We start from the raw sequence: 26,830 nt of genomic DNA, 5'->3' as shown, positions 1-26,830 counted from the left end.
TGCTGTATGGATTGACCCTGACACTCTCACCTGGTCTGTATGACAGAGGGTTTCATGTCACATATGGAGAAAAAAGCACCCTGAAGGACAGACAAGAATCCTGGGGCATGGAGGAGCTGACAGTGGGTCTGTCCCCTTTATTGTCTTTCAGTGGCTTGGAGTGGATGGAGGTGTATGAGTACTCTGATATGTGGATTTTCAAATTATATATAAACAAATTCTCCCTTAGTAGACAGGTGTCTTAAAATGATGTTTTGGGGGCGCTGTGGACTGTAGTTTTAACAGTACAAAGACAGTGAGCAGGGAACTCTGGCTGCTCCTACTGCTAGCATGAGCTCTGGGCCATCCTCACTATGTAAAAGCAGTGACAGGGCAGCTGAGTGGCTTTACACAACAGAAATGTACTGTCTCAGTGGTTCCGGAGGCTGAAAGTTTGGAATCAAGGTGTCGGCAGGGCCGTGTTCTCTCTGAGGGATCTCTGCCTCTTCCAGCTGGTGGTGTTCGCCAGCAACTCCTTGGTGTCCCTTGGCTTGCAGACGCATCATTCTAATTGCATTCTGCCTTCTCCCTGTGTCTTCACATCATCTCCCCTCTGTGTGCATCTGTGTCTAAATTTCCCTGTTTTAGAAGGACACAGATCATATTGGATCAGGGGCCCACCCTAGTGACCTCACTGTAACTTGATGACCTTTGTAAAGATCCTATTTCCAAGTAAGATCATGTTTTGAAGTACTGCAGGTTAGGATTTCCATGTACCTTTTTTGGGGGACACATTTCTGCACACAAGAGTGTCTAATCAGATGTGAAAAAAAATTGGTCCCTGACTATTGAAGTTCAGCAAGATGATTGGAAGTAGAGTGGAAATATTATTTAATATTTCATCTTGGGGAAATTGGTTTACACAAATTTCACAAGAAATGCAAATGGGTGAGCAATGATCCCATACTAACAGACTTAAAAGCAGTGAGATGGGTGGGGGAGGGAGTGAAAGAGTTGTCTTTTATTCACTCTCACTCGATTTTATTTTATTGATAAATAAAATCCAAGTGAATGTGCTATGGTGGTTTTCCTACACCAATTGGCAGTGGGGCTGCCAGGGGTTACTTGGGGCTTGTTTGCCTGTTCTCACCAGCCGCTCTCCCCGGGCCGCCCTGATAAAGACGCAGTGCATGTCAGAGTTCTCAGCAGGGCACTATCATGTGCAGGCTCGTGGTTGTCATTGTCACACTAGGGGGACATTCCAGACGGTGGCTGGTGTCAGGGATTCCAAAGAACTGGGGACCTCTAGGTGCCTTATTATAGACTGCTATAAAGCCTTTTTAAAAAAAGGTCTGTTCTAGAGTATCTTTGGTCTGTGAGAGACTTTTCTTCCTGTCCCTATAGCTAAGCAAAAAAAGAAGTAATTGTATCACGATAGTAGAGTGGCCAAAATTCTCACTGAGGATGCTCTGTGTTCCTTATTTAAATGATGTCAGTAATCGAGTCTTTTTCTCTTAGAGGCCACTGATTCCTCCAGAGAAATCAACCAAGGCTTACATACAAGCAGAAAAAAAAATTATAACCAGTGTTTAAAAGAGAATAAAAGGCCTCACTCAGTAAACGTAACAATGAATATATTATTGGTTTCATATTCTTATTTTAAACCAGTTGAGTAAAGGGAGAAGCTAGAGGCAGATAACATGGGGACTGGGGAGAGGCTGGCAAAGGATGGAGAGGGATGGGGGACTGTCTTGTCCTGAGGGTTTTGGCCCCGGGCAAGTTCACTCCTGATTCTGTGAGACCGAAAAAATAATGGAATGTTGTTGGGGTGAAAGGGTTTATACCCAACTTTATTCTCCCGGTGATGGCAGGTCAAGCACTAGAATCCTGTCCACCTCAGGGCAAGTCTGCATGCAGCAAGCTGGCCTCTGCCTCTGGGCCTCTCTGGCCCCGCAGCCATCTCAGTCTCTGTCCTCAGCACTGCCGCCACTCCAGCCTCTGCTCTCCTGCAGCCTTCCAGCCCAGGGCACTGGGCCAAGCTCTTTATATAGAGTCAGTAATCACGTATTGCCCACACATGTGCAGTGAACCAGCCAGCCAGCCAGGGTCAGGGGAGGACCCTGGCCATAGGAACTTTCATTTTCTCTACAGGGAGGAATCCAGGATGGGGGTCTAGTAAGCTCAGAGATGGCAAACCCACTTAAACATATTCTTTGCCAAGCTTTCCGTTGACCCAGACTGTAAATATATTTGAAAATTGTTACATATTAAAAAACCCCTTTATAAGCTTGTTTAGAAATTGGTCTGTCTTAAAGAGTGATTTTAGTGTGTCTAGAAGAAACCATGTTAGCAGTGTGGTTTTAAAGTGGGGATGGTGGAAATCAGTTACAATCTTTGGGCGAGATAACATATTTGAGTTTATGCTTTAAATATGGGCTGTACTTTACATAAATTGACAGATGAAGTACAAGCATAGAAAACCAAAACGTTTCATCAGCCTCACAAGCAAGATCACCACCTCTGTGGACCAGACGTGGCACAAGACTGTGAATACTGAGCAGGGCAAAGGTCAGGCTCTGCCAAGTGGAAGGGCTTGACTTGGAAAATGCAGCTGGGAGCTAAATACAGCAGGTGCTAACAGCTGAGAGGTACACAGACAGCAGCTGTCAGCATGTAATAAGGTGATTAACACCTTCCATTTGAGAAGCTCAGGGAACTGGCTAGAAGCACAGGGATGAGTGTCTTAGAAGTGGTGCGGAGGTACTGGGTCAGGTGTTAAAATATGCATTCCTAGGTCCAACCCCTTTGAGCGTCTGGGGAGAGGCCTAGAAATCCGTATCTTAAAAAGATCTGTAGGTGATTCAGAGAGCATGACCTCTTTGAGAAACACTGTACTGGTTGGTATAAGGAAAGTCAGCTCGAGGATAATAAACTTACCAAAGTTAAGTTGGGATAAAGATGTTTAATATGTATCTGGGAGTTTTTGTATTTGAGCTCTTGAATTGATTGCCTCTTAAATCATAGTAAAATACATATAACCTAAAATTACCATTCTGACCATTTTAAAGTGTGCACTGCAGTGGCATTAAGAACATTCACAGTACTGTGCACCTATCACCACTCTCTAGTTCCATTGCCAGTCCTGGATATTTCATGCAGATGGAGGGTGTGTGTGTGTGTGTGTGTGTGTGTGTACAGCCAGAGGGGGGTGTGTGTGTGTGTGTGTGTACAGCCAGAGGGGTGTGTGTGTGTGTGTGTACAGCCAGACCCATTGCATTCACTTAGCATAATGGTTTCAAGGTTCATCTGTTATGGCTTCAATACTATTGCATTGTGTAGATGTAGCATATTTTGTTTTATATGCTCATTAGTTGATGAACATTTTGCATTGTTGCCACCTGTTGGTTATTGTCAATAGTGCTGCTGTGAATATTCCTACAGAAGTTGTGTTTGAACACTTGTTTCCAACTCTGGGTATAAACCTAGGAGTAGAATTACATAGTGGGAATTCTATGTTTAACTTGTTGGGGGCCTACAAAACTGTTTTCCAGGGGATGCACCAGCAGTGTGTGATGATTCCAATTACCTCCACATCCTTCAAAAACTTGTTTTTTTCCTTAAAAATTTTTTTTTTAGTACAGCCATCCTAGTGGGTATGAACTGGTATCTCACTGTGGTTTTGATATGCATTTCTTTAATGACTAATGAGTGTCTTTTCTTGTGCTTGTTGGCAATTGCCTTTAGATAAGGTTTATTCAAATGGGTGTCATTTTCTTATTACAGGGTAGTAGTTTGTTCTGACTGAGACTACAGGCACTGGAGGCGGGCAGGCCAGGGTCCTGGTCCTGGGCCTCTTGCCAGGTTTCAGGCAAACTGGACTTCAGTGCCTGCCTTTCCTGTCTGAGAAACACTAACATACCTTCCCCGTGGGGCTTTGTGAGAACTGAGCGCTCCATGTAAAGCATCCAGGCACAGAGCCAGCACTCTGCACCCCTAGTAGCCTTGTAGTCACAAGTGGGGAGACTGGTTATTATATCCCCATTTCTTTCTTGAGGGTCTGGCAAGCTGCCTTTGCTTCCTCAGTGACTGAGGATAGATGACAAGCAGGGACACATTTTGTTGCCCATCTCAGGTGTGGGGCCCCAGTGAGCCTTTTCTAGGTTGCTGGGGTGGCAGATCCTCTGGTCCTTTGTATTCCTTGCTCTGTTTTCCTGCTTCTCGCCCAGTCTCCAAACTACCTACCCTTGCAGGTATGGAGTGAATGTGTTACCAGCACAGTGCAGAGGAAAGCTCATATGGGGAAAGTCCCCTCCCCTTCCACGGATCCCCATGGGTGCAGACACCCTTCATCAGGTGTACGGTCCTCCTGAGGCAGAACCCATGTGCAGGCCTGATGTGGAGCTGAGGTGTTATTTTTACTGTGTTGTTCTTTTAAATATTGTATAATGCACTCCCAAGTTGCTAAGACCTGTGTTGGGATAGAGTGAACATAGTTTTTTTCAAATTGGGAAGCTGTTTTAATATATAGAATTCTTGTTTGCTGTGAAATTATGAAGACTTTTGTGTATAGTTATTTAAGAATGATGGTCTAAAAATGTCCCTTGAAAACTCTTGGGTACAGTTTAAGATAAACCTCCTGTAACTCGGGGTGGGGGAAAATCCCGGGGCAAAATACCTTTGAAACTGAAATCAGTCAAAGGGAGAAATGAAGTGGGAGAAAGCTGTTTATTTCTTAAAAGCAGTCGTCCACTTGTGCTCTCTGGTGTCTCTCACGACCCGGCTGCAGAAGAAGAGGCCCCATGCAACCTCTCTGGTCCAGATAAGCCCTCACTGGCCCTTGTGATTACCTACTGATATGGAGATAAACTACTTCTCTCCCCTTGGAAACACCTATTGATGTGGAGATGCACTGAGGCCAGACGAGAGATTCTGAAAGTACTGCAGTTTTACCCACCCATACGTACCTCCCCAGAGAGACAGTGTGGTGGTACGGAAACACCAAGGAGTTTGGGTGGCAGACGGACCCAGGTTCAAATCCTGACTACACCACTGATGAACTGTAGGCCTTAAATTAGTCACTTCATCTTTCTGAGCCTCAGTTTTTCACTAGCCAAGTGAGAAGAGTAATGGGGCTTAGCACCTGGCACAGAGCAGGGATTATTGCTGATATGAGTTTGTAAGTTGACAGTTGATCGTTGGTTTTTTTTTGTAGCAATATGCACAGAACATAAAATTTAGCATTTTAATAGTTTTTAAGTGTACAGCTCAGTGGCATTCACTGCAACATTTTGAACATTTCCTTGTTTCTTTTCTTCCTGGAGTTCAGACTCCCTCATCCTCATGGCTGCAGGTCACGCCTGATGGCAGGGCTCCCTGCTTCCCTCCCCTGCCTCCTGCGCCTGGCTGGTCAAATTCTGGGAGCCTCACGTTCCCTGTCCTAGGGGGAAATGCAGGTGGCCTGGGAGGCTTGGCTTTTAATAGAGGTTTTCCTCAGGGTCATGGAATGATTCTGCCAAAGGTATTAACTAGTCTCCAGTTTGGGAGGTGGGCAGGATTTTTGCTTGTGGCCACAGAGGTATTACACTGTTTATCAACACTTTTCTGAGTATGGGATAGGGAAGAAAAAGATTTAGATTCTTTTTTGCTGTTTTCCAGAGACTATAGATAAGGGGTTTGGGAAGAAGTGGAAATTCAAAATGTTAAACCATCATGTTTTAAGGTTATTTTAATACTTCATTCATCTCTCCTTTGGAAAGGGACTGAAATAAATGTATTGCTTTGGAAATATTCTGACATTTCTATTTCCTCCTCCTCTCCTTCATAGTTGTCTTAATTTCTAACATTTCCTTTATTCTTTATTCACTGTCTTGCTGGAGCTTTGAACTTTCAGAGAGAGACAGACAAGACAGAAAGACATAGGGCTTTACTCTATTACACTCAGATCTCTTATCGTGTAATTTATCTGTAATCTCTCTGCAGAACAAGCATGGAAATCAGTATCTTTGTATTGAATTCCTAATCATGTGACTTAAATGTTCTCAAACACACACAATTATGTTATTGTTTCAGATACCAAATAATAATTATTCTTTCTATAAATAAATCTATTGTTGGGAATATCTTTTAATTAATTCAGGCATAAAAAAACCAACCTCCCTAATGAAATAATGGATATAAGCAATGATGATCTTGACAACTTTATCACTAGATAAAAAGTTGGTGAAGAGTCTTAGGATGGATAAAGCAAGCTGTCACCACCTAAGCCCCTGATAAATTTTAGTGTCACTCAAAGTGGAACAGCCAGGTGTTGGGCGTCTCCTGATGCGTTAGGAAGTACGAAGGATCACCTGGAAGATATTCTTGCTAAAAATATTGATCCTGAATCTAATGAAGCCTCTCAGTCTAATGACTAGTTTATAAAAAATTTGGGGGTATAAAGAACATGCTAAATGACACCATGAGAATATGGACAGCCAAATATAGAATATGAGCTTCCCCCAGGGACAGATGACCTTTTTCTTTACAAGTAAACAGCGAGAGCTTAAAAAAAGAAAAAAGAAGAGGGGGAAACTGTTACAGAGTAAAAGAGACATAGGAGACACATCCACTAAAGCAACGTACGTACTGGTTTGGATCCTGATTTGAAAAAAGCAATTGTACAAAAATATTTTGAGGCCATTAAGGAAAACTAAGTATGAAATGGATAGCTAGATGATACTAGGAATTATTTTTAATTTTGTTGGCTGAGATAATGGTTGTGGTTGTGATTTTGTATCAGACTGAAGTATTTATTAATGAAGTGAATGGTATCTGGGATTCGCTTTATTTTTGTTTAGAAGAAAAGTTGTGGGGGATAGATGAAGTTTGAGCATGGCAGAAAGCTGGCGTCGGAGCTGGGCAATGGATTCTAGTCCTTCAGCTTTTGTGTGTGTTTGAAAATTTTATAATAAAAAGTTAAAAATGCCAAAATCGGTTTATTGATTTAAACACTTGAAATTGCAAAACAAATATAGAACTCCCTACACTGGTAGAGCCTCAGTTTTAGGAAATTGATTTTGGCTTATCTACACATTTGGTCTGATTAGTTTCTTGGCAAATTAGTGTTTACATTAACTTTGTTATTTTTCATCTTGGAGTCCCAAGGATCCCTCAAATAAACCAAGAGAAGTCATAATTATAGATACTTAGAGAGTTAACACTATGGATAATTACTAATCAGTAGGCTCTTCATACCAATAAGCAGGCAGAAGAGGGGGTTTGGGAAAGATTGTCAGTGAATGGAAATAAATTTAAGTAAAGATGAGAATAATTTGCGTGCTTCACTGAATCAGATTGTAGAAGTATATGTAAATAGTGCTCTATTTGGTATGATCGCTAAAGGTGCCCCCTCCTGACTGCTGCAGAATACTGGGTTTTCCTGCCAACTCCATAAATGAATGTAGCTCTCTAGGACGTAGGAGTCAAACTTTCCCCTCTCTCCTTCTTCCTGGGTGGTGTCATTTGACTACCATTAGTATCTTTCTGCAGATAATCACCAAATCTGTGTCCTCGGTCCACATTGCCCACTTGAACATTAGATAGAATCACATCCCCACCCACGTGGAATCGGCGTCCTGCCTTGCCCCGAGCCAGGCTCCCCTTGCCCGCTCTGCACCTTCCCCTCTGCCTGGAGCCGTCACCCACTCTCTCTTTCTCCTGGCTCCTCAGCCGGGTCTCGGCTCAGACATTGCCTCCTCAGAGTCACCTTTCCTGAACTTTGTCCATCATTTGCTGTCACGGTACCATGCTCTTTCCTTAGCCATCTTCTCAGTTCATAATTATTGTCTGTCTCCTCTTCTGACTGTAATACCTATGAGCAGGGGACCTTTTCTGACTTGCTGAGTTCTGAGCAGTCATGATAAAGGCCCAAACTCTGTAGTAGCGAAGAGGAAGAAGGGGTTTGAGGGGTAACTACAAGTCCCCAAAGTGAGCTGTTAAATAGGAGGGAGCATCTGAGTGTTTTAGGGGCCTGTTAGATACTCAAGTAGCGATGTCTGTGGGGCCAGTTGAATCTGTGACTCAAAATCGCCTTGGATTTTTTCTTCGTGCCACATCCATCCCGTCAGCTGCTAAGTTTTACCATCTGTCCTGCCTTCTTGCAGTCTCTCCTCCATGTAACTTCCCTTGCATTCCGTGCCTGGTCAGTTCCCCTTATTTGTCCCTTCAGCTGGGCTGGAGCTGGATCATCGTGTTCTGCTGGTTTCTACTCTGCCAGGTTGATTTTTCTGCAGAGTAACTTTGATGAAAAGGCCACTTGGCTCAGAATATCCAGTGGCTCCCTATTGTCTGCTGACATTCTCATACCCCTCAGTCGGCTTTTCTAGCATTTGCTCCAACCATTTGGAGCCACTACTTGTTGTTACACAAACACATCCCACATTGTCCAGACTTTCAGGGTTTGTCCTTGCTGCCGCTTCCAGCCGGAATGGCCCCCTCTCTCTCTTTTAAGCCTTCTGCTCCCTTGATATAAAAGAAAAGCTCAATTTAGAACTGAATTAAGGAATTGAGCCTGTAGCATAAACTCCATACTGTTCGTTGGAATGAGGCCCTCCCCGTGAGGCAGCAGTGTCTCCCGGTCACTTTGACAGGGGCTTGTGGGTCTGTGTGGACAGTGCGGGCTGCCGGCTCCTGTGTCTGGGAGGGAAGGTGCCTCCTTGCGCTTAGTCATGGGGTGTTGTGCACCATGCCAGCTCGGCGTGTAATCAGAGACAGAAGATTATCTTCAAGCTGATGGTGTCCTTTTCCCTGTTGTTATGGGACTGTGTTTTGAATTAAATTATTTTAGAAACAGATGGCTGACTGAGAATTTCTTGCCTTTGTTCTTAGTGAGTTGAGTATTTAGTTTGTTTTGGTTACTTAAAGTGCTGACGTTCTTGCTTTTCAGGTTAGTAAAAGAGGATTGCATTTTATTTAGCAAAGAGTGAAACAAAATGAAGCGGAACAACATCTCCAACAAATACCCTGCACTGTGCTGTGGCTAAACTGACATTTTAACATCTTTATCTCTTCAAAGGAGAAAATCATGCAAACAAATAGAAAGCCCCGAAGTCCCAACATGAAGCCCACCCCGGAGTCCCCCTCTTGTCCACAGTGGGTATGTTCCACAACCCCCAGTGGAGGTCTGAAACCACAGATAGTACCGAGCCCTATATATGCTATGTTTTTTCCTAATACATACCTGTGATAAAGTTTAATTTATAAATTAGGCATGGTAGGAGCTTAAGAACAGTAACTAATAATAAAATAGAATCATTGTAACAGGACATAGTAAAGGTATGTTAAAGTGGTCTCTCTTTCTCGAAATACCTTCCTGTACTCATCCATATTCCTTTTTTGATGACGTGAGAGGATAAAGTGCACACGTGACGAGACAGGTTGGGTGAGTGACGTGGACACTTGAGACATGGCGTCAGGCTTTGTCGCTCTTCTGACAGTATGTCCGGAGGGGGATTATCTGCTTCTGCACGTGGTTGGTCCTGGGTAACTGAAACCGCAGGGGTGGAACTGCGGAAAAGTGGGGGAGGAGAGATGATATTTAAACTATAATAGTATGAATTTTTAAAGCACTTTGTGGTACCATTATTTCAGTATTGTGTGATTGAAGTTGTTTTCTGAAGTTACCATAGTTTTCTTTGTGTTTCAGGGAAATCACTAATTGCTGCCTGTGTCCCCATCTCTAGAGGAGGAAATGGAAGGTGTGACTAATAAGGGATTTCTCCAGGGGACCTGAATGAGTTTGAGAGAACGGGACCCGGTTCTGTTCTCTGAAATGTTCTGGAACTTTTGGCCCTTCTGTCTCCGTCTGTGACCGGGATTGTATTATATCAGTGTTGAAGAGCTGTGCTTTTTATTAGCTCAAACTGAAGCCCCCCACTACTGGTGTGGTGGCTGTCATTTGTGGGGATTACTGTCTCCCTTTCTGGGGAATCCGCACTGTGTGAGGGTCAAAGGGCTGCAGGGTTGACGAGGCAATGTAGCATGTGCTTGCGGCACTGGTCGTTCGTTGCTCCCAGCTGGACTTTGAATTTCGAGGGAGCGCTGCCTGGAAGCAGAGGAGTGGAGAGTCTCCTGGCCGCTGTGCTGGTGGTGGCCCCACCTCGGTGTCACGGGCCTCTCTGCTGCCCAGTCTCACTTGGCTCTGGACTGTGTTCTGGATCTGAGCTGCCTGGTCCATTCTGACAGACCCTCTGGTACCCTTCCACTGAACGCCTCTTACTTATGTAGCCAGAGGTGTTGCCATTGCAAACAGCAAAGAACCCTGGCTGAGAAAACCCTACAGCCTAAGCATAGGGTCTTCCTTCAGGCCTATATGTAGAAAGTCGACGCTCAAAACCCATTTTTTTCGGGTAGTAATTTTCAGGGACCCTGTATCTTACTAGCAGAAGAAGGAACTGAGACCCAGGAACTGAAGTGAGTTATTTAATTAACCACCACAGTCATTAACGTGTGGTAGACCAGGGTGAGACCCGAGGCCTGTAGGCCCCTGTTGCCGGCCATCTCTACTCCATCGCAGTGCCTCTTGAGTCAGGAGTAACAGATGTTGTCTTAGTCACTTGGGCTGCCATAATAAAATACCACACACAGCGTGACTTAAACAACACAGGTTTTCTTAGAGTTCTGGAGGTTGGAAGTCCAAGTTCAGGGTGCCGGCACAGTTGGTTCCTGGAGGCCCCTCTCCTCCTCTTAGGGATGGTGCCTGCCTGCTTGCTCTGACACAGCCTTTTCTCTGCAGGCGCCCCCAGCCAGAGCAAGCTCAGGTGTCTCTGTCTTCTTAGCAGGATGCTGGTTCTTTTGGATCACGGTCCCACCCTTACGACCTCGTTTAACTTCATCTCTGTAAAGGCCTGGTCTCCAAATACAGTGACAATGAAACAGAGCCTTCAAAGTGCTGGGAGTTAGAACTTCAGCATATGAATTTTGGTGGGGGGGCACAATTCAGTCTATACTAGATGTGAAATATGGCTCACCAGACATTTTAATGTTGTCTGTGACTTTATAAAAGTTGAGAATCAACGGATGTCAAAGGAGGATTTCCAGGAGAAATGTTACATAGTGTTGAGATCTTAAAATATTGGGGGTGTGCAGGCAGTTACTCATCATTCACCCTGGGGTTGATACTTTTCTGTGCAGAGAGCTCACTGGTGTTTTTCAGGTAAGTCCCCATTTCCAGCTGTAAGTTAAAGCACTGATTTGGAGCAGCAGTTTTTCCTGCTGGGAAACCTGCTTTCTCATTTTGGACTCTATATAGAGCCTGGCCATCTTGCTTCATGCCTGTAGGCAGGCCCCTCCCTGCTCCCCCATGCCTGTTTCACACATTCCCCACTGTCCTGGTGCACTCTGCCCCATTCCCACCCCCAACCAGAGTTCCCTTAAGCTGTCGCCCGCCGGTCTGTGCAGTGGACCAGTCTCTGCACTTGTACCCTCTCAGTGTCTCCTCCACTTGCTGATCAAAGGCCATTTCTCTGGATTCCATTTCCTCTCCCTTCTCAGCCACCAGGCCCATTGCTTATCCTTGGTGTCTTCCATCTCCCTTGCTTCTGGATTGTTCCATCAGCATTGCTCTAGTCCAGCACTTTTTAAAGAAAGGTCCCTGTTCTTGCATTCAAATCACCCGTGGTGTTGGTTCAAAACATAGGTTCCAAAACTACAAGAATGGCAGCAAACACATACATCAGTTCCTGAGCCCCATGCCCAGCCTACTAATAAGAATCTGAGTTAGTTATTTTAGTTTTTATTTTGGAAGAATTTTAGACATACAGCAAAGTTGCAAACCCAGTACACAGAGTTCCCATATATCCTTTATTCAGCTTCCCCAATATTAACATATTACATAATCATAGTTATCACAACTAAGAAATTAATATTGGTTCAGTACTATTCACTAGAGTACAGACTTTACAGAATTTCATCAGTTTTCCCACTTCTTCTGTTTTGGAATCCAGTCCAGAACCCCAAATCGCATTTGGTTGTCTTTAGTCTTTTCTTGTTCTGTGACAGTTCCTCAGTTTTTCCTTGTCTTTTATGATCTTTGGAGAGCCAGGTCTTTTCTGGAATGCCCCTGGGTTGTCTGATGTTTTCTCTTGATTAGATCAGACATTTTGCATTTTTAGAAGCCTGCTTCTTTAATGAAATTCTTACCTATTGTCTGAGAACCAAACATATATGCTTGGGTTTATATCTGGGCTCTCTAGTCTGTTCCATTGGTTTTATGGGTCTGTTCTTGTGCCAGTTCCAAATTGTCTTAATTATTGTGGCTTTGTAGTAGAGCTTGAAGTCGGGGAGCACAATTCCCCTAACCTCTTAAAATTTTAGGGGTCTCTTGTTTTGTAGTAGACTTAATATCCACAGAGAGTTGAGACGACTTATCATGTTTTGAAAATTCCACAGTTCAGCAAGGAAGAAGAGTAATGGTTCTGTTTATATTTGAGCGCTTTAGAGATTTTTGACGCTGTCTCTTGGGTTTCCCAGGCCAGCCCTCAGAGGATGTTTTGTTTTCTTAGCGCCCATGCCTGCAGCTGTGAGCTGTCCCCAAGTGCACAGTGGGGCCTCACAGCTCAAAATGCATAGGTTTCAGTAGCATGGAATTTAGCAGTGGCTTTCAGCTCCATTATAATGTAACATACTTTAGCATATTTTTCAATGTACTCTCTTCACTAGCAATTTTAATTAAATGGATGGATGGGGTGGTATGGTGTGAAGAGCATTCAGCTGCGGAGAATTTATGAACGTGCCTCTTAGGCTGGCTCTGCTGTGGGTGCTATTTTAGGCAAGTCAGCTTAAACTCTTTGAGCCTCATTTGCAACCTGAGAGGATTGGCCAGGGTCTTAAAGGATCCATTCAGCTTGGAAAGTCCTAAGATTCCATGTTTGACTACTGTATTTAGGAAAGATTTCCAGGTAGAAATATATAAATATATGACTAAAAAACCCCAAACCGAAACCAAATTATCTTGGATGTGTAAGACCAACAGGTTTCTAGAGATGGGCATCTTGATCCTCATGGATTTTTAAAAAGCTTTAGTTTTTTTTTAAGGACTGTTTTTTTTAAAGAGCCGTTTAAGGTTCACTGAAAAGCAAAATTGAGCAGAAGAAACAGAGATTTCCCACATGCCCTCTGTCCCCACACAGCCTCCCCCCATTATCAGTATTCCCCACCAGAGTGCAGCATTTGTGACAGTCCAGAGCCTACACCGACACATCATTGTCACCCCAAGTTCATCGTTTACATTAGGGCTCATGGTTGGTGTTGCACATTCTATGGGTTTTCCTTTTGCATTTTTAAGCCCAGTGAGTCAGTGTGGCACAAGGGCAGATTCTGCTCTGTTACATAAAGCTTGGCAAGATCCTGTCCCAGGACGTGGGACAAGGTAGGCACCCACTGGGCATGTGCTGTGGGTCTACGTGGGAGAAAGTGTCTCAACACTTGCTTCTCAGTGGTTGCAGACCTGGCACTGCCTGGGAGTGACGCAGAAGCTCAGCACCCACACCAGCCCTGCTGGACAGCGCCTGCATTTTAACACGATCCCCACGTCATTCCTATGCACGCAAATGTCTGAAGAGCGCTAGAATCACCCAGCCCCATTCCTTTCTCTCTGTCGTCACAGAGAAAACCTTTCTCTCCTGTGAACTAACGCTTCAGAGCTTGAAAATTGGTCTCCAGGGCTTGAAATTAGAGTCTCCAAAGTCTTTTGTGCTGGGAGAGACTCACCTGGGTTTTCTAACCTCTTTCTGAATTAACTATGGAAGTAATTCCCATGGCATTTCAGCTGCTGTCTCTCTCCTGGGGCTTGGCCGAAAGTGGAAGCAGGGAGCATTACAGCGTGGTACACCTTACATTTCTTAATAGGAAGTTTTTGTTCCCGTTTTACTAGCCAGGAGAATTTTTCATTCTTTTGCCCACTTTGCCTTTCCTGTTCCCTGCCCTTTGTCAGCAGAGTTCATTGAATTGTAATTTGCATCAGATGCTTGGGTTCATAAATTAGTTAAACATTGCTTCTTGTTGCTATTTTATCTCTTGCAGTTTTCCAGTGTACTTACAAATATGTTTCAGATTCATTTTAAAAGGGATCTTGCTCCCTGTTCAGATCCTATATCGGAAAATAAATTATGTTATAGCAGAGTTTTAAAACAGACCATAAAATAATTTATCCACAGTAAAACTTTCAAATCAGTGTGCTACATAGTTGGGGCAGAATGTGATTTTATTGCTTGAATTTACAAGTTTTTAACCTTTACGGTAGTAAAGGACAGCTGCTATTTTACCTTGGCTGTAATAAGTATCATGTTTACTTTTGCTGCTTGGAATGACACAGGCCAATAGATAAAGCAGGTAGACAAGAAGTCCTAGAGCCCAGGTGTATGGAAGACAACAAATGCCTAATAATAATGCTGTGAAACAAGCTATAGTCTCTAAGAGACAGTTTCCTTCTGTTACTCTTTATTCATTTATGAAAGTCATATTACATAGAAAGGAGTATGAAAACCTTTAAAGTAAGCAGCATATGTCTGTGTAAGTTTGTGACTTTCAGATGCTGATGGAAGCAGCTAGAAATATTTTTTTTTTTTTTTAATAATTATTTTTTATTGAAGGGCAGTTGACACATAGTATTACATTACATGAGTTTCAAGTGTACAACACAGTGGTAGAACATTTATATACATAATTCTAGGTTCCAGCTATCACCCTACCAGGCTGTTACAATATCTTGACTATATTCCTTATGCTATACATTACATCCCGGTTACTAATTTATTTTACCATTGGAAGTCTGTAATTTTTTTTTTTTTTTTTTTTTGTGAGGGCATCTCTCATATTTATTGATCAAATGGTTGTTAACGACAATAAAATTCTGTATAGGGGAGTCAATGCTCAATGCACAATCATTATTCCACCCCAAGCCTAATTTTTGTCAGTCTCCAATCTTCTGAGGCATAACAAACAAGTTCTTACATGGAGAACAAATTCTTACATAATGAATAAGTTACATAGTGAACAGTACAAGGGCAGTCATCACAGAAACTTTCGGTTTTGCTCATGCATTATGAACTCTAAACAGTCAGTTCAAATATGAATACTCATTTGGTTTTTATACTTGATTTATATGTGGATACCACATTTCTCTCTTTATTATTATTATTTTTAATAAAATGCTGAAGTGGTAGGTAGATACAAGATAAAGGTAGAAAACATAGTTTAGTGTTGTAAGAGAGCACATGTAGATGATCAGGTGTGTGCCTGTAGACTATGTGTTAATCCAAGCTAGACCAGGGCAATAAAACATCCACGTATGCAGAAGATTTCTCTCAGAACGGGGGGGTGAGGTTCTAAGCCTCACCTCTGTTGATCCCCAATTTCTCACCTGATGGCCCCCCTGCGACTGTGCCTGTCTTAGGTTGTTCCTCCCTTGAGGAATCTTACCCGTCTCTGGCTAACCAGTCATCTTCCGGGGCCATACAGGGAAATGTGAAGTTGGTAAGTGAGAGAGAAGCCTTATTGTTTGAAAAGGTTAGCTTTTTACTTCTTTGCATATTTATGCCCTGTGGCTTCTATGCCCAGCATTTGTCTTGAGGTATCTTTACCACTTGGAAGAATTATGATACTCGGTAAATTTGATATGAGGCACGAATTCTGGGTCTTGCTTTTTTATCCATTCTGTTACTCTGTGTCTTTTGATTGGTGCATTCAACCCATTAACATTTAGGGTGACTATTGAAAGATATGTACTTATTGCCATTGCAGGCTTTAAATTTGTGGTTACCAAAGGTTCAAGGTTAGCCTCTTTAGTATCTTACTGCCTAACTTAGCTCGCTTATTGAGCTGTTATATACACTGTCTGGAGATTCTTTTCTTCTCTCCCTTCTTGTTCCTCCTCCTCGATTCTTCATATGTTGGGTGTTTTGTGCTGTGCTCCTTCTAGGAGTGCTCCCATCTAGAGCAGTCCCTGTAAGATGTTCTGTAGAGGTGGTTTGTGGAAAGCAAATTCCCTCAGCTTTTGTTTGTCTGGGAATTGTTTAATCCCACCGTCATATTTGAATGATAGTCGTGCTGGATACAGTATCCTTGGTTCAAGGCCCTTCTGTTTCATTGTATTAAATATATCATGCCATTCTCTTCTGGCCTGTAGGGTTTCTGTTGAGAAATCTGACGTTAGCCTGATGGGTTTCCCTTTATAGGTGACCTTTTTCTCTCTAGCTGCCTTTAACACTCTTTCCTTGTCCTTGATCTTTGCCATTTTAATTATTATGTGTCTTGGTGTTGCCCTTCTTGGATCCTTTCTGTTGGGGGTTCTGTGTATTTCCGTGGTCTGTTTGATTACTTCCTCCCCCAGTGTGGGGAAGTTTTCAGCAATTATTTCTTCTAAGATACTTTCCATCTCTTTGCCTCTCTCTTCTTCTTCTGGGACCCCTATAATACGGATATTGTTCCTTTTAGATTGGTCACACAGTTCTCTTAATATTGTTTCATTCCTGGAGATCCTTTTGTCTCTCTCTATGTCAGCTTCTATGCGTTCCTGTTCTCTGATTTCAATTCCATCAATGGCCTCTTGCATTCTATCCATTCTGCTTATAAACCCTTCCAGAGTTTGTTTCATTTCTGCGATCTCCTTTCTGGCATCTGTGATCTCTTTCCGGACTTCATCCCATTTTTCTTGCGTATTTCTCTGCATCTCTGTCAGCATGTTTATGATTCTTATTTTGAATTCTTTGTCAGGAAGACTGGTTAGGTCTGTCTCCTTCTCTGGTGTTGTCTCTGTGATCTTTGTCTGCCTGTAGCTTTGCCTTTTCATGGTGATAGGAATAGTCTGCAGAACTGGGACGAGTGACGGCTGGAAGGACTTCCTTTCTTGTTGGTTTGTGGCCCTCCTCTCCTGGGAGAACAGCGGCCTCTAGTGGCTTGTGCTGCGCAGCTGCGCGCAGACAGGGTTTCTGCTTCCTTCCCGGCTGCTATGGAGTTAATCTCCGCTGTTGCTGTGGGCGTGGCCTGGCTCGGGCAGCTACTCCAAAGTGGTGGAGTCGCGTTGGAGCAGGAGCTGCTGGGAGGCTATTTATCTCCGTAAGGGGCCTCCCTGCTCCCTGCAGCCCAGGGGTTAGGGTGCCCAGAGATCCCGGATTCCCTACCTCTGGATTAAGTGACCCGCCCTGCCCCTTTAAGACTTCCAAAAAGCACCCGCCAAAACAAAACAACGACCACAAAAAAAAACAAGAAAAAAAATTTTTTTAATTAAAAAAAAAAAAATTTTTAATTAAAAAAAAAAGGTGGTCGTTCGTTTTTCTTTATTCTCCGGTGCCAGCCTCAGGCCTCTGCTCACCGGTCTTTCTGCCCTGTTTCCCTAGTATTGGGGTCCCTGTCCCTTTAAGACTTCCAAAAAGCGCTCGCCAAAACAAAGCAGCAAAAAAGCAAAAAAAAAAAAATGGTCGCGCGCTTTTCTTATGCCCTCTGTCGCCCAGCCTCCAGTGCCTGCTCACTGTTCTTGCTGCCCTGTTTTCCCAGTATCGAGGGCCCTGCACTCTGGCCCGGATGGCTGGGGCTGGGTGTTCGGCAGTCCTGGGCTCCGTCTCCCTCCCGCTCTGCCTGCTCTTCTCCCGCCGGGAGCTGGGGGGAGGGGCGCTCGGCTCCCGCATGGCCGGGGCTTGTATCTTACCCCCTTCGCGAGGCGCTGGGTTCTCTCAGGTGTGGATGTGGTCTGGATATTGTCCTGTGTCCTCTGGTCTTTATTCTAGGAAGGGTTGTCTTTGTTATATTTTCATAGATATATGTTGTTTTGGGAGGAGATTTCCGCTGCTCTACTCACGCCGCCATCTTCCGCCCCTCTAGAAATATTTTATCTATATTAAATATCATTTGCAAATTTTAGTATATACACACAAAATCTGGTCACAGAATTTCATCTTAATTCTTGATTTCAGTCTCTGCTGGTGAGTCACAAACACCTCTGGATTATAGGAAGCTATTTTAATTCTGTATTACATCTTTTTTAATCTCACAAAGTACATAGCAGTAGTACTGTTCATTTATACCTTCTGTATTTGTTTAGATTTAACCATATCTTTATCATTTATTTATCCTCTATTCCTTCTTCTCAGATCTTTCTGGGATAATTGCCTTTCCTCTCAAAGTCTATCCTCACAGAGGCTCTGCTACTGAAGATCTTCTGTTGGTATAACTGCTTTTTGTTCATCTGAAAGTGTCCTTATTTTAACAAATAGAGAGTATTGCTGGTTATTCAAATCAAAGATGTCAGATATTGTCTCCCAGCACTTTGAAGGCTCTGTTTCATTGTCACTTGACTCCTTGCTCTGTGAAGTAGTTATCTGATGGTGTAACTGCCATTCCTTTCCTCTGACTGATTTACAGTTCTTCTTTATCTTTGTTCTATACTATCATCATGTGTGTAGGTACAGGTTTTAAAGAATTTACTCTGGTCGGGATTTCTTGGTTTTCCTGAATTGAAGGATTCATGTTTCTTATTAATTTTGAACAGTTCTTAGCACTCTTTGCATATTGTTCTACCCAATTATCTATATTACTTCTTTTTTTAAATTTTTATTAAGGTATCATTGATATACACTCTAATGAAGGTTTCACATGAGAAACAGTATGGTTACTACATTCACCCATATTATCAAGTCCCCCCTGTATACCTTATTGAAGTCACTGTCCATCAGTGTAGTAAGATGCCACAGAGTCACTACTTGTCTTCTCTGTGCTACATTGTCTTCTCTGTGACCCTGCCCACACCATGTGTGCCAATTATAATACCCCTCCATCCCCTTCTCCCTCCCTCTGCACTCACCCTCCTCCACCCCTCACCTTTCTAGTCCCTTCTTGGAGTTTGTGTTTGCTGATGTTTTGTTCCTTCAGTTTTGCTTCATTGTTATACTCCACAAATGAGGCAAGTCATTTGGTATTTGTCTTTCTCCGCCTGGCTTATTTCACTGAGCATAATACCCTCCAGCTCCATCCATGTTGTTGCAAATGGTGGGATTTGTTTTCTTTTCATGGCTGAATAGTATTCCATTGTGTATATTACTTCTTTTTAAAACTTTGATCAAATGTATGTTGGACTTTTATTCTGTCTCACATGTCTCTTAACTTCTCTTTAATAGTTCTCATTCATTTGTTTCTTTGTGCTCCATACTAATCTTCAGCTCTATCTTCCAATTCACTAAATCTCTCTTGAGCTATGTCTAAATTGCTGTTTATTATATGTTGTATATTGAGTTTTAAATTTGTAATTATTATATTTTTCATTACTGAATGTATTTTTTCAAATCTTTCTGGCCATTTTTCATAGTCTCTTGCTCCTGACTCGTATTTTCAGTCCACTCTATTATTTTAAATGAATTCAACATACACTTAAAAATATATCCCATAGTTTCAATATCAAAAGTCTTTACAGATCTGATACTATTTATGTGGGTTTCTTTTGACTTTTTGTGTGGGAAAATTTCTTGACTTTTTCTCATAGTACATACTTCCTTATGTGTTTTATAATTTTTTATTTCTGCCATCATATTTGTAACTTTAGCTGCAAGAGTACTTTGATGCTGGATTTGAGGGCTGTTCTTCTGGAAATGATTTATATCAGCCTCTGATAGACATTGGTGATCAGGTCCACTGTAACTTTTTCTCAGCATGTAGTTTTTAGGACCATACAAGTAGTATAGGTTCCAAACTTGGGCGGGGGGAGTGGGGGAAGGGAGGACTTTTAAAAAGTCAAAGTTGAAGGCAAAGTTGAGACAGATACTTTTTCTTGCTTTACTTTGAGGGGTTGATATTTTTCTTCCTAATTCATTTTTTCCTGAGAGTGTGGCACTTCCTGGGTCTCCACTTTTTGGAGATGGCCTTTGATTGAGTTCTTTAACCTGTCCAGACCCAACATTTGCCCCTTATTCCCCCGTGGTCTAAGGATTAGGCTATGGGGTCCAGCATCCCTCTAGGCTGTCTGGTGACTTCAGTGCTCCGTGACCTCCCTGGCCGAGGCCTGCTTCGCTCCTGCACTCAGAACATCTCCTATTGTCTTGCAGGCTCATCCAATCATGTAAAAGGATGTTTTTGAACATTTATTAAGCATAACAAAATGTTATAAAGTGGGAAGGCTTCAAGATCTCTAGCCATATTGCCAGGAATAGAATAGAAACAATTTACTTAAAAAAAAATAAAAAGAGTAAGTATACTATTTCACACATTTGTCTTCTGATAAAGTGTTTGGATAAGTGAAACAAGGTTGTTGTTATGGGTCATGATAGTGGCCCCTTCCCCAGCCTGTACTGCAGTAGGTGGTGCCTGTGCCCTGGGCCTGCATCAGGATCCAGGCCATCATATATCCTGCCTCAATGCAACGTATCTGAATTACAGGTGGAGCCACCTAAAACGCTTAAAGGATAATGATGGCTGTCACAAGGATAAAGAATATGAAAGTTTGAGAGAGCGATACGGTGCTTTGGGCTCATAACAGAACTTGGTCGTCAAACACCATTGGTTCATTCGTTCAGTAGATGATTCTGGAGCTCTTGCTTTAGTCATTCACTGTGCTAGGCACCAGGGAAATGGATTCAGTGTCTCTACCTTAAAAAATCTCATGGTGTTATGAGAAGATGGTTAGTTTCAGTGAGGCGTGATGAGGGATATGACAGGTAGAGACCTAGGGAGAGGCACTAACCAGTTGCATAGTATTGAGGAGGGAGCCAGTCTCTATGCTGCATCTTCAGGACCGGTAGGAGTAATCAGGCTGGCGAACTGGGGAAGCGCACCCCAGGCAGAGGGAGAAGAATGTCAGCGTCATCAGGCCAGATGGAATTTGGGTTCGGGAACTGCAGGTAGCTCATTTGAGCACAGTATGGTTGGGAAGGCATGAGAGTGAGCCAGGAATGAGGGCTGAGCACGGATGTAGTCTGAGGCCTAAACATGGAAGGCCCTACAGCTAGGAAAGCGTCAAACTCTTTTACCTGAGTAGTGAATGATGCTGTCAGAGTTGTCATGTTTATTTCTCTTAAGAGGCAGCTTTTACAGAAGAGAAACCACATGGGCTTGGGAGTCAAGGCAGGCTTATATTCAGATTCCACCTCCGCCTCCAGCTCTGTCCAGGTGATCATGTAGTTGATTTAGTTATGTTCTCTGAACCTCTCTTTCTCACGTAATAAACAAGAGAGAATGAACTAAACAAACTCCTAAGGCTGCCTTCGTTCCCGGTATTCTGTGGTGGTGTCAGAAAGTAAGAGAAAAAATTTGTCAATGTTGTACACAGAAGCTTCAGTAAAGGGGGTGCTCAGATTTGTGAATATTTGCAGATACTACCCTGGCAGTGATTCTGGTAATTTCTGGCTGCCACTTAGCTGTTTAACTTCTAACTGTGATTTGTGGATTTCACAGTAAGTGGATATTTGTTGAATGAGTAAATTTTTATATCTGAAACAAATGTTAGCAGAATGACTTGCATTGCCTTGCAACTAACCCAGCTTTTATTTTCTCAGATGAGCTCTCTCTGGAACAGCACAACCTTTCCTCATCTTCCGTGGAGCCCACGCTGAAGCAGAGCACCGCGCACAGCGCCGCACATGTGGCCTTAACAGAAACCACTGCAGGGTCCCAGCAAAGCAGATCTCTCCACGTCATCTCATCTCCATCCGTCATTACTTTTGATACCACCTTTTTTAATCAGGGAAAACGGACCCCCAGTACAGCAGATCACAGTATCTTTGTGGTAAATTACATGTCTGTGACGAGCAATGAGGTGCTCGGAGATGATGACGAAATGGATAACTTTTTGCCAGAAACTCACTGGACTGCTTCCCGCGTGGTTTCTCCTGTACAGTCCATGACAGTCAGCCCACCAGGGCTGCCTGAGGAAACGCTGGGCCCAGTGCTGACTCCATCCCTTCCCATTATTTCTTTACACAGTGAGAAAGGGACATCAGCGTTGCAAAACACAGTGCAGCTTCCGACAACGTACGCTGAATCCCCCAGTCATCTCAGTGCTCTTCGGTCAGCTTTTCCCACGTCCGCGGGCACAAGGCCAATCCCTAGTAGGAATGTGGTGCTTTATCCTACTGACTCCCATGGGCACTTACCCACCAGGACTTTACCGGAGATCACGGCTTCAGGAACAGAGGACGTAGAAACCGTCCTTTTTAGCCTGGAGTCTGCAGTGCCTCAGCCCGGGGACGAGGGCAGTACCCGGCAGCCGCCGTCCCCCACCCCACCTCCAGAGGACGTTCTGGCTGCAGATACAGACAGCTTCCCTGATGTGACCTCTGCTTTGAGCCCAAGTCTAAAAGAAAGCTTCTCTCCAGGAACATCGCCTGCTGCAGCTCTGGCACAGACCGCCCTGGCCTGCAGCAGCTGCGGCCGCCTCACCAATTCAGCTTTGTTTTCCAGCCCTCTTGTGTTGGTTTCCTTCTCTACTCAGTCCGCTGAGGTTTCGTGTAACCCCACTCCCACTGGCAGTTCCAGTGTAGCATCAGAATTGCCTGGCAGTTCGGTGGCCCCAAGTCTCGGGGACGACACTCATGTCTCAAGCCCAGTGTCTTTGCTCAGCCGGGACCCGTGTTGCACTTCCTGTGCTTCCACGCCTGGGCTCCTTCAGTCAGTCGGCCTCCTGGAGAAGGACGTGGGATCGGGGGATGGTGCAGAGACCCTGTCTGGGGCCATGTTGGAGGTGCACAGCCTCTCGCCCCTGAGCAGCGTGGGGGTGGACTTCTCTGACTTTGAGGAACAGTCTCAAGAATACAGCACACTTTTCCCCTCAAGACCGATTGTTCCACTCTCTTCTCCCTCCACAGTAATCTCAGAAGTGAGCACTGGTATTCCAGCTGAGGTGGATGCGAGCGGGGTCATGACCACACAGGCCTACCCTTCCCAGAGCCTCCTCCCTGTCCTGGTGTCACACGATGTGGCTCCTTTCGGCTCCCCCTCTGTGGCTGGAACTCGAGGAGTGCCGTCCAGCGCGACAGCTGTGTTTTCCTCTGCCATCGCCCATGTTCTCCTTGACTCATCTTTCTCCGTCCCTGCAAACACGCGCACACCGTCGCTGGCTGGCAGAGACTCGCGTCTTTTTACATCTTACAGTTTGGGTCCTTCGGCAGAGCCTTCGTTTTTCCCTGACAGAGAACCTGTTGGTTTTTCTGAATGTGAAACTGGAAGTATTTTGGATTTCGCATCCAGTTTTTTCCCTACTCCACCCCTGGAAGTGAGCAGCTCTGTCCCAACATCTTCAGAAGTACCTGCTTCTCCATCTCTGACGCTGCGTGATTTGCCAACCTACATTTCTCTGGCACTTTCTACCTTGGTTGAGACACTTTCATTGTCCGGCCCTGTCAATGTGCAGTCACCTCAGCTTGCTGTTCCTAATTCCACCAGCCTTGAATTTTCTCAGCTCCAGCCAAGTTCCGACCTTCTTTTAAATACATTCACTTTACTACCTAGTTACTCTGAAATGTCACTGTTGTCAAGCTTCCCATCTGATTCTCTCAAATTCTCTGAGGCATCAACAGTTTCACTGACAGATTCTAAAGCTCATTTTACCTCGGTCCTCACTGCAACTACCTCCTATTTTGAGTTGTCACTCAGTTCCCATGAACCTGCAGTCACTACACTGGTGTCCCCCATTTCTGAGCCTGTCCTTGACATTTTGACTGCTGGAGGTCACCTCATCTCATCTTTGACAGTTTTTCCCACTCCACCCATTTTAACAGAGTCTCTCTTTCCAATTCTGACACCTTCCGATGGCGACGTCAGCACTACAGATGATCACACGTCTTTTTTCTCCTCCTTCAAAGTCATTCCTGCCACTCCAGCAGTGGCCACCAGTGTGTACCCATCATCAGCGTCCTCATTGGTTTCTGAGGCCATCCCCTCACTTCTGCCTGCAGAGCCCGTACCTATGGGTCCATCATTCACACCTCCAGATTTGCCAGTGAGCAGCCTCCCTGAACCGAGCACCCCTGGTAACAGTGCCGCCCCTGGCAGTGCCGTTGCCACCTCCCTGAATAGCCAAACCGTGAGTCAGCGTCCCCACGAGAGCAGCACGGCTCCTCCGCCGCCATCCCCCCGTCCCGTGACAGGCCCCACTCCTGAAGCAGCAGTGGGGACTCCAGCACTGGTCGCCACCAAGCCGCCATATGTGTGTGATATTACAGTTCCCGACGCCTATTTGATCACGGCTGGTAAGGCCCTGCTTCAAGTTGCCTCTCTTGGTGGGGGTGCTCTTTCTAAGGTGCTTGTATGAATGGCTTATGTGACATACAGCATGGTGATGGAATATGCTTTGGACCCAGGGAGCTCTTGGGTGGTAAGCCTCACTTTGCCTTTCTCCGGTGAGTTCTCCAAACCTGTACTTAGTCTCTCCAAGCCTCAGTTTCTCCAACTATTAAACAAGGGTGAGAGTGGCATCTACTTAGTGGGTTATTGTAAAGATTTAAATGCATTAATGCCTGTGAAATACTTGATCCACAGCTGGCACGTAGGAAGTACTGACAAAATACTACCTGTTAGCACAAGTGCTCAGAACTAATAAAAGATGTAAATGAGCCTTTGAGCTTTAGCTCCAATCTCTGTCTTTGGAACTCATGACCCAGTAGATGCATAGATGACAGTTTAACCCAAACGCCTTCATGTGTAATTCAGGCACTTAGCTGGACATATGTGTAAGGGCAGCCATTGCAAGTTTGTACTAGTTTACTATTACTTTCCCTTCAGTAGGGGGCACTTTGCTCTTATATATTCCTGTAAATGTCACTTAGATCCTAGGAAGAAACGTGGAGCGAGTAAATCTCCTGAATTTGGTCACAGACTTTGATCTTCGCGTTGGCCTGCAGCCTGAGCGGCTAGCCAACAGACAGTAGCCTCTGGCAGCTGCCTGGCTTGGTCAGTCACGTGAACCTGGGCTGCGTTCACGGTCGTGGTTGTACAAGCCCAGTGACCATGGCACACTTGGTCAGGTGCTTTGGTCTATGCTTCATGAGAAATGACAGACTGAGCGTGAAGTCTTGAGACCTGTTAAAATATACATAAATACAACACAGTATTGATGAGCAGCCTGATTTTGCATGCTGATTTTGATGAGGGTGGGATAGAAATGAAGACGGGGGAAGAAGATGGCAGGCGAGATAGAGTAGGAATGGAGTGGCGTGGACAAGGGAAAGGCAGAGGTGAGGAAGGAGAAGCAGAAGGTGCTTGGGCTTTTGTCTTCACGCCAGTGGGGTGGGCTGTGCATCCTCTGCTCACCGTGGCCTCTGCAGGGTGCTGCTGAAAGGGAGCAGCTGAGGCCTTTGCTCTCCTAACTCCCTTTCTCCCCAAATAAGGAGCCATTTGATAATTAATGTGATAAATAATTATTGAGCACTTAGTATGTGAGAGGTACTTTTAGAAGCTTTAAGGGATATCCAGATGAATGACCTGGTCCTGAGCTTTAAGGAGCTTAGAGTCCAGCTTAGAGACATACATTTAATGAATTTGGTGTTCTTTGTTAGGGGATTCATGTATTTTTAAAAGTTCTTTGGGGTAAAGTTCACCCATTGTAAATGTCCTCTTCAGTAGTGTTACTATATATGTAGAGTTGTACATAAGTATCTGTACTGTTACATTGTATTTTTAAGTGGAGATGAAAGCTCTCTTTTGACCCAGAGGAAGTATTACCTCATTTAGAATCTTCCTTTAGGTCTGACCTTGATTTCTTTTTAGTAGTTATGTATCAGAGAGAGAGGGTTGGGGTGGTTTCTTGTCCTCTGAAGGGGTGTATTCGTGAAGCTCTGTAATAGCATAAGCACAGTCTCTGCTGATCCCTCATGGACTCTTAGGAAGGCCCTTGACCACATGAATCCAGTAAGGGGTGAGGCTGCGCCTCCCACCCAGGGCCTGCCTGACCCTGGCCTCCTCGGTGGTCTCTCGCCTCTTTTAGCCCTGGGGAAACTAGATATTTGGAGAAACTGTAAGATATTTGTTTGCTGATGATCCTTTTCCCCAACTACTCTTGTTCCCATGACCTAATGTTGCAGTTTTAGATGATACCTGGATTAATTAGAGAAGGGAGAGGTTATGGGGGTGGGCCATGGGGACCGTTCAGAGAACTTGCATGGTTCTCCCAAGTGATACCGTTGGCTGTATGGGGCTACTTAGGATCTGTGCTTCCTCATTTTCCCTTTGGGTTTTTCTGTCTCTGACTTTCCATTCCGTCTCTACTTTCTCAAGTTTGGCTCTTGAGATCTTTTCTTCCTCCTTCACTCCCTCCCTCCCTCCTTTCCCTTCTTCCCCTTCTTCCCCTTTCTTTTCCTTCTTTCCTCCTCGCGTTTGCCTTTCCCTTGAACGACCAGGTGGCGGTCTGGTCCACTCGGAGCCCATTCAGGCCGTGCTAAGTTGGCCGTTGGCTGACTCAGCAATGAGGTCAGGGAATCTAGATTTGTTTAATGGTCTCATGAACTAAAGGAGCCCCTCTCCACTTTTTATATCAAGGTCACTGGTCAGTAGAGAAAACAATCAAATATAACTTCAACATTTGTTTTTTAAAAGAATGGAAGATAGAGAGTGATTCTATCTCCAGTCTTAAAAAGTAAGAACAGGAAGTGGAAAGCTGAATAAAAATTTATTTTGATCAAAAATGTATTTTGATTCTGCATGATGGGAAGTTAATGGAAGAGGAAGAAAAAATTATAGGGAAAAGTAAAGGGAGCAGGACATGCTTACTAAATATTGAGAAACAGTCTTATTACAGATTTTTAACTAGAAAATAATATATGTGAAAGGAATGTTAAATAGCTAGACTTTGTTATAAGAAATATTTTATTTTGTGCATAAAATGTTAATACATGAGAATCTG

The 26,830-nt window shown here is 44.1% G+C and overlaps 1 protein-coding gene across 1 annotated transcript in view; it reads left to right on the top strand.

Moving 5' to 3' along the window:
- The window catches only part of KIAA1549 (KIAA1549 ortholog), a 125,241-nt gene that overhangs the window by 32,113 nt on the left and 66,298 nt on the right, over positions 1 to 26,830 (top strand). The window contains exon 2 of the mRNA XM_057504802.1: positions 21,492 to 24,182. Within this exon, the coding sequence (XP_057360785.1) occupies positions 21,492 to 24,182 (2,691 nt within the window). The remainder of the gene's footprint in view (positions 1 to 21,491; positions 24,183 to 26,830) is intronic.

Source organism: Manis pentadactyla, chromosome 7 (genome assembly GCF_030020395.1).
Source record: "Manis pentadactyla isolate mManPen7 chromosome 7, mManPen7.hap1, whole genome shotgun sequence".
NCBI lineage: Eukaryota > Metazoa > Chordata > Mammalia > Pholidota > Manidae > Manis > Manis pentadactyla.
This window is presented reverse-complemented; position numbering and strand designations above follow the sequence as displayed.